Here is an 11590-nt window from a genome sequence, read left to right on the forward strand (position 1 = left end):
TTCCCATCTCTCAGGCAATTTTCGAATTCCATCTCGAAAAAATGACTCGTCTTTGGAGGCGATCCAATTTTGGAGCCAATTTTCGATTTCTGCGAAAGAAATGAACTTGCTGCATCCTTCGGAACAACTTGTAATCGGAACAACTAGTAATCGGAAGGAGCAATGTCCAGAGAATACGGCGGGTGCGGTAAAACATCCCATTTAAGCGTTTCCAAATATTTTTTTACGACTTTAGCGACATGAGACCGAGCGTTGTCATGAAGAAGAATAATTTTGTCTTTGCTCGTATTTCAGTCGTTTTTTTCGCAATGCACGGTTCAAACGATCAATTGTAACCGCTCGTAATGGAATCGCCAGTTTCAGCAGTTCATAGTAAAGATCCTTTTGGTTCCACCAGATACAGAGCATGATCTTCGAATTATGAATGTTCGGCCATGGTATTGATGTTGAGGTCGATGACAACAATTGACTGGGCTTAGCGTAGTATTTTTTCTTCTTGGGGTTGTCGTAGAATATCCACTTCTCATCTCCAGTCACAATTCGACGCAAAAAATCTTTCTCTGTTGTCTTTGAATCAATTGTTCGCAAGTGAAAAATCACCTTTCAACGTTTCTCGGTTTCAGTTCATAAGGCACCTAATTTCCTTGTTTTTCAATTATTTCTATGGTTCTCAATCGTACAGAAACGGCTTGTTGAGTTACCCCTAATGATTCTGCAAGCTCCTCTTGCGTTTGACTCTGATCTTCTTCGAGTAATGTCTCTAATTTTTTATCTTCGAATATTTTTGGCTGTCCAGAGCGAGGCTTGTCTTCAACGCTGAAATATCCATCCTTGAAACGTCGAAACCATTCTCTACATGATTTATCAGTTGGAGCAGTGTCACCATAAACTTTGACAAGCATTCGATGGACCGTACTTTTCTTCCAATTAAAGCAGAAAATCAAAATCTCCCGCAAATGCTGCTTGGTTAACACAAAATTCGACATTTCAAACACAGTAAAAATCAAGGTTTTTGTATGAAACTCAAAGCGATATAAATTGAATATTATTAGCAGATGTTTAACTTCTCTGAAACCGCCAAAATCAGCTGTTACTATGAATCATTCACAACAACTGGAGCTATCTTTAGGGAAACGGACCGAACTAATTTGTACTCTCAATATGTCCATACATGGGACATTCCACGTGAAAGAAACATACAAATAAAATAATGGCCATAAAATAAAGGATATATTATAAGAATAGCGCAAATAGGTTTCGCAGGTTAATTGGCTGAATGATCATTAATCAAAATCGAAAATATCGGGCCCACAGCTGATCCTTTGTATAAACTAACTTTACAAATCGCATCTCCTATTTAATGTTGTTTGTATTAGAATTAAAATAAGAATGTTCCTGATTGATCAAATTTCATCAGAAACAAAACTTTCAATATTTCCAGTTTTGATCGGCAGCCACTCATCAATCAGCAGGTAAATTCCATTTGCGTTTTTCTTATAATATAAGACTTTACCATAGAGTATTTCAAGTAAAAACTAGTACGGACAAAGCGAATGAGACAAAATCAGAAATGAGTTTGTACAATACAGAATCAGGCATTGTAACTTCATTGACAAATTCATGTCTTCATTTCATGAAAATGATATATAATTCTAATTCTCCACTACTCACATTTATTCTTTTCATTTATATTTTATATTTATATCTTAAAAAACAACAATTTAAAAACGTTCGTACAACATGGTTATTTAACTGGTTCCTAAAAAAATGTTTTTAAAATAATCTTAAATGGTTTTAAAACAAAAATAATCATTCCTAAACATTTTATAAACATTGTTCTATTTAGGGGTATTTCAATTTAATAATCGGTCTTTATAATTATTTATAAACATCTTTATGTTAACTTGTGTACGACAACTTTAATGTGCATCAGTGAACATTGAGTACGTCCAATCGAATTCGCGAATTAGTGTAAAGCGTTGTAAACGGATGTTGTTCGATGTTACAATATGGTAAACTGTTAACACCTTAAGTTCTTGAGGCGTGAACTCAGCGTGTCGCGAAAGTTCTCGGTGGGTGCTATCGGCATGACGTATCTATTCTCGGTATGAACGATGTAAGAATTGCATCTGTTCTCAATGTGCTCAATCGCTTGCACTTTCGCGCCATTCTTTGCGTGCGTTGTCTAGTGTTGTACGGATCTCGAACTGTGACCGCAAGGCATTAAACTTTAGAGGCCGCAAGCTGCACATCTTTTGGCCCCAATTTATACTCTCGCGGTATTTAGCAGCACAGATGCGTGAGTATTATAAAATCGACTGATTTTAGAATCGACCTTCTATTTTCCTTTCAGTAATTTTTATTGTCTGCAATTCTCTTCCCATATTTCTTCTGCGCGGCATTCCTGTTTCTTTGTTACTATTTTTTTTATTCTATTTGTTACAATAAACTCGTATACGCCACGTTAGTGACGATCGTTTTATCCGACTCTCTCATCTTTGAATTTTCTTTCCATCTTTTCCTTCGAACAATTCTTATGTACACCCAGCCCCTCTGCCGTTAGGTAGAGCTAGCCAATCTTCACGTGAGCGAGAATTCTTGCAGCGTTTAGTGCTATATTCGCGTACCCAGATTCGGAATTTTCATATAGTTAGCGATTCTTCGTGTTAATGCAATGTCGTCTCCGAGCACGTTTAGCGCCCAACATTCTCGCGACTCTCAACAATCACGCTCAACCACGTAATCTATATATCTTAGTTAGAGGTGGAGAGCCTCCATCTCCCTTCCGCTCTGATTGATCCGCCGTTTCTTAAATGCGCTCTCGCATGCATCCCGAAATGACCGTATTAATAAAAAGCGTGACATAACATTTAAGTAATTATATCTTAAACAATTATGCTCGTATTCAGATCTTAAATTTATCTTCATCACTAGCTAATGAAAAATTCGTAGAACACCTGAAGCTAAATTTAAGGAAATCTTAAATATAAGACCTGATTATGAATACAAGCATTAATCTTGTCGTTTCGATAAAAAATCTCGATAGATGACAATCCCCAATAATGAATCATTTGACCTCTACGAGGCGTCATTTTTCAAAACTGGCTAATACTTTTATTTTATTTTCAACGAATATGAAAGATGTTCTTTCTTTTAAGGAGGATATAATTTGCTTGTTATATAAGTCTAAAACTTTTATGTGTGGCAAATATTGTCACAAGTTATCACAGAAGTCGATAATAAAATTATAATTTTCTATTTTTTTTTATTTTTCTCATAAACTTGTTGACTGCGTTATTTTAATTCTGTAAAAGTATTTTTAAATCTGTAAAAGCAATTAAAAAATTGATGAATCAGAAAATTAATCACATTTCATCAATACAACGAGACAACTCCTATATTCCTTTAAGCTTAAGTACATACACATGTGTATTAATTTATAATATTGTTTCTGAAATGAATTATATGATCGTGTACACATTTTTATTTTTTCGATTAAAACTTATAACTATTAGGTGTACAACTTTGTTTCCGCCGTTTTCCTATAGGCTTTAGCGGTAAGTGGTGGTCGAAATAAATAGATCATAGACGTCATACAATAAACTTGGGCATCTGTCAACATAACCCCATAGAAACATTAATCGATTGTGTCTGCATCATAAAGTTATTCTCGATTGAAAATGTCAGTTTACGAGCCAAATTCTCGTCATTTGCGGGAGGTTTTAATTTTTTGCTTCAATATGAAGAAATCTGCGGCTGAGGCTCATCGAATGCTCTCAAATATTTATGGTGAGGCCGCTATTAGTGTCGTGAGTGGTTTCAACGCTTCAAGAACGGTGATTTTGACGTCCAAGATCATGCTCTGTATTTGATGGGACCAGCTCGGCGTAGTGTATTATGAACTGTTAAAACCGACTGAAACAATCACAGGCGATCGGTATCGAACGCAATTGATGCGTTTGAGCCGAGCATTGAAAGACAAACGGCCGCAATACAACGACAGGATAAAGTGATTTTGCAGCATGACAATGCTCGACCCCATGTTGCGAAAGTGGTCAAGACATACTTGGAAATGTTGAAATGGGAAGTCCTACCCCACTCGCCGTATTCTCCAGACGTTGCTATCCCTCTGACTATCACTTGTTTCGATCAATGGCACACGGCCTGACTGACCAGCACTTCCGATCTTATGAAGAAGTAAAAAATTGGATCGATTCGTGGATAGCCTCAAAAGATGACCAGTTTTTTCGACGCGGGATTCGTACGCTACCCGAAAGATGGGAGAGAGTAATGGCCAGCGATGGACAATACTTTGAATCACAAATGTATAACCAGTTTTTTACAATAAAGCCTCGAATTTCGGAAAAAAAACGGCGGAAGCAAAATTGTACACCTAATATTTAACCTTATACAAACAAAGCAAATGTAGGATTAAGATCGAGATCGAAACCACTATCAATAGGCCTCTTCTTTTTTCTTGAAGAGAAAAGAAAGAAAGATGAACTGGTGCAAAAGTTAAAAAAAGAACAGGCCTTATAATTCAGTCACCCCTATACAAAGCAATATATGACTTCTACTTTATTAATTTTTCGATTGTTCAAATTAAAATAAAATACTATTGTATTCATAATATTCCTATTTTCTCGCATTTTGTTCCGTTCTTGATCATTCTGGATAAGAAGTGGAAACACAAAAAAACTAGCACAATACACGTGCTTTTACTTACATCAACTGGTTGTGGAGCCGTAATTCGAGTATTACACGGAGCACTGCCCGCCGGTGCAGTAGATGCTCTGTGAAGGGAAGTCACCGGTTGCGAAGGTGACATGTTTCCGGCCGTCGATAAACTAACTGGACGAGATTGTTGACTCGTAGCACCAACTACACCAACTTGTAGACCGGAAGTTGTTGTTGCTGTAGTTGCTGTCGCTATCGCTGTTACTGCTGCTGCGCCACCACTTGACGTTACTGGTTTCTGTTGCACTGTCAGTACAACTTGCGTTGAAGCTACAACAAAATTTAAAAAAAGATATACTCCAAAATATTTTTTATACTTTTTAGAAACAAAGCAAATTGTAGATTAAAATATAAAATTTTTTGATAGTTCTATATGTTCTGTTGAGTTTATTGATAGCCCTCGGAGAGTTCTATAGAAATCTTAATTGCATTAAAATAATGTTTTTAAAGTTATAACCAAAGCCCAGATTATCGCATTCTTTAAAATTGCTATTTTTTAGTAGAGTTTGATGTACAATAACTCAAAAACTATTCATTATTTTATTTCTGCTCTGGAGACTTTTGATCAGGACGATCAGAACTACAACATATTACAAATTCAGCCAAATTAGCCAGAACGTATGTTTTGTGCGGGGTCCTTTGCATTTAGCCAATTTTAAATTTAAAAAATGTAATTCTGTAGATTTATTTATTCAAGAGATTCCTTGAATAGATAAAGAAATGCGAAACAGAATTAATAATAGAATAAAGGAGCAAAAAAAGGAGTATTGGAAGAGATTCACCAACGAAAAGGAACACCTACCTATATGAAAGACAAGGGAAAATCTGGAAAATGTTACGGAATAGGAAGAAAGCAATTAAAGAGGTAGAAATAAACATGATAACACTAGAAGAATGGACCACACCTTCAAAAAATTATATCAGAATCGCAGAAAGAAAAATCGAGCAACCGAGACCCAGTCAAGACATGTGTGTGACAATAGTAGACAAAGAATATTACAACATAACTTAGGAGCATGTGCAGAAGCAAGATAAAGAATAGGAAGGCCTCTGAAATAGATGATATAACTAACGAAATATTAAAATATGGAGGACTAAATATCCAACGAAATTACAACTCTTTTTGGAAAAATCATAGACACAAGATTAATATCGCAGGAATGGAAGACATCGAACAATACCAATCTTCAAGAAGGGAACGAAAAAAAGACCTCGAACAACTACAGAAGGATAACACTCAATTTCGAAAATACTAACAAATGAAAATACTAGCAGGAAAATAGCAGAAAAATCTAATATAAGCGAAGAACAAGGATTTAGATATAATTCTATATCTACTATATCTACTATAAATGCCATATATATAATATGACAGCTTATCGAAAAAGCGAGAGTTCAATAAACCACTATTCATGTGTTTCATCGATCTTAAACAAATTTTTCACAGAGTGCATCTGGGGGATGTCTTTGAATCAATGGGGAACACAACATTTGCGAAAAATATAGGAGCGTCATTGCTGAAATAAAGACAACACTACGAGAGTAAAAGTTGGAAACGCCCTAACAAAAGCAATAACCATAGACATAAGGCAGGGAGATAACTTGAGCCCAATCTTTAATCTAATAATGGATGGTATAATAAAAAGTATGTGAATGAGATAAACGTTGGATAAGATGAGAAACAACAAGCTACAAATATTATGCGAATGATACACCTTATTTGCAAAAAATGAGGACAACCTCTAGAGACTCTTACAAAAATTTCCCAAATTTAACATATCAATAAATATGCTTACATCAATAAAAAAAAGCAATCTAGTTATATCAAAGGAGCCAATAAGATGTAAATAGTGAATAATATACCCATTCAACAGGTCTCAAAATACAACTATCTCGACACGGTGACATCCAGCAAGATATTTAGAAGAAGAAATCCGTATACAAGCAAATGCAATATCACTTGAGGGACATAATATGGAGGAATCAAAACATGATAACAGAAAGCAAAATGAGAATTTATATACCTGCATCAGAACAGTACTAAGATATGCAGCAGAAACGAGAGTCGAGATATTCAAAAAGAATTCTATAGAAATGAAGATGCTAAGAGCAATAAGAGAAATCAACTGAAGGAACAGAGTAATAAAAGAACAAATAAGACGCGATATCTAGAATATAAGATGGGTCAGAGTAAGGCGGCGAGGCTGGAGAGATCACATAAAAAGAATGGGAAAGACTAGCCAAGTGGGCTAGAAAAGCCACAGAACTCCCGCCAGAAAGATCTCCAAAAAAGTAGCACGAAAGCTGGATATCCAGATCACAGAAGGCATAGAGGAATGGATAAAACAAGATTTGATTCTATATTAAAAAGAAGAAGAAGTGAGAGATTTTTTCAAGTTACTAAAAAATGATAAAATCAAGTTGGACAAAAATAAACTATTTTACAGAACATAAGTTCGACACTGGGTAATAGCAGATCCAATGTACAGAGATGAGCATAACGATATCAGTTTATTACAAATCATAAGCGCTTTGCATTGTTTTTTAATGGAGAATAAAAATTTAAGTCCCTTTTGCAGTTTGGGAATTAGAAAGCTTTGCGGAAACATCTTAACTAAGAATATTTGGTCAACTAAAGAAATATGTTGTGAGAAATATACAGATCAACGCGAGATGAGTAAGATTAAGTCATTGTAAGCCTGTCGATTAAATTCGAAAGAACAAATATATTATAGCAAAAGAAGTGCAGCATTCAAACATTTAAATCAAATCAAATTATGTTTTTAACAAGTTATACCACCAGAATTATTTATAATTTTTACACGAATATTTAGATTTGCGTTTACACATATTTCTACTCAAGATCTGTAATATTAATGGCAATGAATGAGTTATCTACCTTTCATCGCGATGTAGGTAACAAGTTCTATGATGAAAATATTATGCGTGATTTTCAATACTTTTAATAAAAGCAACATAAATATTTCTTTGCTAATGACTGGCTTTGAAAGACAATTTGATACAGATATTACTATGATTTAAATTTTACAATACTTATTGGAACTTTGGAGAAAATATATAAATAAATATTAGCAAATATCATCAATATTATCAAATTATGGAAATTTTCAACAAGTCAGAAATATACAGGGTGTCCCTAAAATTTGGCATTACCCATCATGAGCAGGTAGAGCAGACCTAAGTCGAAAAGTCTTGTACTATTTTGCAATTTGCACAATAATTAACAAGATATTAACGTTTAAAGGTATCCAAATACGAGTATTCGCCTGGAATATTATCCGAATGTACGGCTCACCGATCGCATGACGCCCGGATCCCGGAGGTGGCTTGGCAGGCGAGCTTCTAAACGTCATAACTTGACCGATGTATTCGGCTATCTTTAATCACTAACATCTCATTAACTTGGGCCAACAAAAAACTTTTCGACAATACAAGACTTTTCAATCAACTCAGTCCGCTCTACCTGCTGTCATTGATGACTGATGATGCCATTTTTTTACAGGGACATCTTGTAGATTAAATAACGTACGGTCAGATCAGCGTCATATTTAGAGTGATGTGATGTCTTTGGTTGTCCCTTAACAAAGATCATAAGATCCAATCATATAAAAACGGCAAGTCTTGCGTTCTCCCAGCTTGAGCAAGCATGTGCATCCACATGAATAATCACACTAAATATTTATGTGATCATTTTTTTGTTTTCTGTACTGTTAGCAACGAGTTTTAGTGAAATAAATTAGCGATTGAGCGTTACAATTTTGTATTTTCGCGTTATCTCACACCTAATCATTAGAGAAAAAAAATCACGAGAAAAAAAATTGAGAAGCTATTGGAAACTTGAAGCCATTCAAATGGAGGCACACAGATTTTATCGCTTTGTATTATTTAGACCTCAACTTGGGAGCATACAATTATACCGCAGCGATTTTACAGAATACCGCCATAAGAAACTAATGAAAACAGCAAAGAGACAGTCTACGTAGAACTCAGATGAAAGTCACGTTGATTTTTCCAAATGATAAATCCTATTTTTCATTGTACATTCTTGTAGCTTATCTCGAGAGCTTTCGAAAACACTATAATCAAATATTTTTTCATTAAGAACTTTCTGAGTTATAAAACTTGAAAATTCCAACACTTCCACAAAATACCAAATATCTTATTAACAATATAAAATTAAAAATAGTTCCAGAGAGTTATGACAAAAATATCAATAGTAAAATTTTAGCTCTTCGAGTCATGATAACTTTTATCAGAACTCTTGAGGTGTTATTCAGAACTCTCGCCGGAAAAAATTTTCATCCCTCGGATGTTAGAAATTTTTCAATAACATATGAAAAATTACGATATTCCTTAAATCGTTCTATTGTTTCATGCGATTTCTGCATTAGACTGCACTAAAGCTCTCTCTCTCTCTCTCTCTCTCTCTCTCTCTCTCTCTCTCTCTCTCTCTCTCTCTCTCTCTCTTGGCAAAAAAATCGAACATATATCTATTTCATTTTAAGTTCCAAAAGTATAGCCACAGAAAATGAACGACATAATTTACATTTTTTATTAACTGCAAGTAGTCGTAAAAATAAAAAAAATTATCTGAAATATTTTAGATTAATTTTCCGATAAATATATCTTTATCTATTTTTTATAAATTTTGTCATGCGTCAAAATTATTTTTTATGTATCATGAACTTTAAGTATTCACAAAAAAGCTATTAAGCTACTTAGAACTATTCGATCTTGAATTTCGATAAAAAATTAACACATTTTTTAAAATTATTTAAAAATTGTAATTGAGCAAATCTCGCGTTAAAAAATACAGAAAACTTTTCGTCTCGTTAAAAGGAAGCAGGAACTCTAATTAGAACAACTGTATATAAAAATTAATTTTTCAAAAATTTTTAATTTTTCTTTGATTTTTCAAAATTTTTTTTATGCATCAGAAACTCTTCACAAAATGAAGTTATTAGACTGCACAAAACTATTCGATCTCGATTTTCGTAAGAAGTTAGCATCTCTCCCCTAACTCTCTAACAGTTTAAGGGATTATTCCATCTTGAAGGCCTTAAAATCATACTTTATTTTGGAACTTAATTACTAAAAACTATATATAATACAAAAAAATCTTTTTATATCTATTTGTTACTCTAATCTTTGTATACAAAATGTGTAATAATTATATTCGTGACAAAATGGCGGCGCTACAACACGTTTTTCGGAGGTCTGTGCGTGATGAAGGCATTCATGGTGGACAATAGAATGGGTTCAAAATATGCTGTATCAAAAATTTGATTAATTATTTTTAATCTGCATTAAATTTACTAAAGAAATACCTGTCTGATTTTAAAAATATGAAAATGATGCATGCCTAAAGAAAAAAGTTCAATTTTCAATTTTCGTAAAAATTTAATATAAAAGTATGAATTACAAAAAAAGTATATAAGTTATAAAAACTACAGGTATTTCTTGAGATAATTCGATTAACAATAACAGCCAAATTTCAAAACAGAGATTAGATTAATTTTGTGGTAGTCCTGGTGTCCATAATTTTTGAAAATACCATTCTGAGAAAAACGCGATTAAAGTTTCAATAACAATCCTTTTTTGTCGTATTTTAAGTACATGGACGGACGATTTCTAATCAAAAAAGTATAATCTATTAAAATTGTGTGTCAATGTTATCTACAGTACAGATATGTAATTATAACGTTAAATAATGATTGAACTATTCTGATAAACGGAACAATTAACGGCGGCGTGGAGATTGCTATGCATCGTTCGACATAATCAATTCTATCTTTGTATCTCTATCTTAATATTGGGAATTTCACTTTTGGATAAAAAATTTTATATTCTTTGGACATTAAACTATTGATTTAAGCAAAAAATTTTTCGATTTTTTTAAAAGTTTCAGGATGAAATAATTTCTTAAGAGAAATCATAATTTTTCTGTCGAAAAATTTCTAACACTCGAAGTGAAAATTTTTTTAAAAGTTCCGATAATTCTATCGATTCTGGATAACAAGAGGTCTGACGCAAGTTATTATGACCTGAAAAGCTAGAATCAATATTATAGAAGATATCGCGATTTTTTGAAATGTATTTTGTGAAATTGGCAGCCCAAACTTTTACTATTAATTTTTTTTATTTAACTCGCCGGAATTATTTTTAATTTCAGACAAAAACTCCAGATGCATTCAGAACTATAACGAAAAGTTAATTTTTTCAAAAATGAGGTGCTAATTTCACAGGGATAAATATAACATATTTTTAATATAGTAATACAAATACTATATTTTGCAATAATTCTTCAATTTTTAACAAAAACATAAAAATTTAAAAAATAAAATACTTACATTTTATAAGCTGAACTACATCAGTATGCGTAGATTGCATCACATTGACTCCATTCACCTTTAACACAAAAAACCACTATAAAACCTTCTAAATAAGAGTTTTTACTTATTAATAATAAAGAGTTAATGTAACTTAGATTTAAATTCCTTTCAATTCAAAAAATTATGTTTTAATAAAACAAATTCTAAAATGATTTTAATGTTCTCTATTTAGATTAATTCACAAATATAATTGACTCTTCGTATTTCTTACTTCATATTTCTCTAATCTTTGTCGCGCTTCTTTCCTTGTGTTTTTTTTCTACCAGTTCATATTTATACCAGGTCATTTGAGTAATTCTAAGCATAAATGACAGAGTAATGAAAATCAGCGCAAAGATAAAAAAAATAGAAAAATATAAAATAAAAAATATATAAACATAATTACGCTGCATGTAATAATATATTATATCAAATAAAATCCTTTTTAATTAAAAAATTTT

At 32.9% G+C, this 11590-nt stretch overlaps 1 protein-coding gene across 8 annotated transcripts in view; it reads right to left on the bottom strand.

The window, feature by feature from the left end:
- Positions 1-11590, bottom strand: part of LOC108690011 (rho guanine nucleotide exchange factor 12) — a 368684-nt gene that overhangs the window by 285834 nt on the left and 71260 nt on the right. For all 8 annotated transcript variants that reach the window (XM_018197048.1, XM_018197050.1, XM_018197047.1 and 5 more), the window contains 2 exons: positions 11109-11166; positions 4727-5007 (listed from right to left, as the gene is read on the bottom strand). In XM_018197048.1, the coding sequence (XP_018052537.1) occupies positions 4727-5007; positions 11109-11166 (339 nt within the window). The remainder of the gene's footprint in view (positions 1-4726; positions 5008-11108; positions 11167-11590) is intronic.

This window comes from Atta colombica, unplaced genomic scaffold (genome assembly GCF_001594045.1).
Source record: "Atta colombica isolate Treedump-2 unplaced genomic scaffold, Acol1.0 scaffold29, whole genome shotgun sequence".
NCBI classification, from domain to species: domain Eukaryota; kingdom Metazoa; phylum Arthropoda; class Insecta; order Hymenoptera; family Formicidae; genus Atta; species Atta colombica.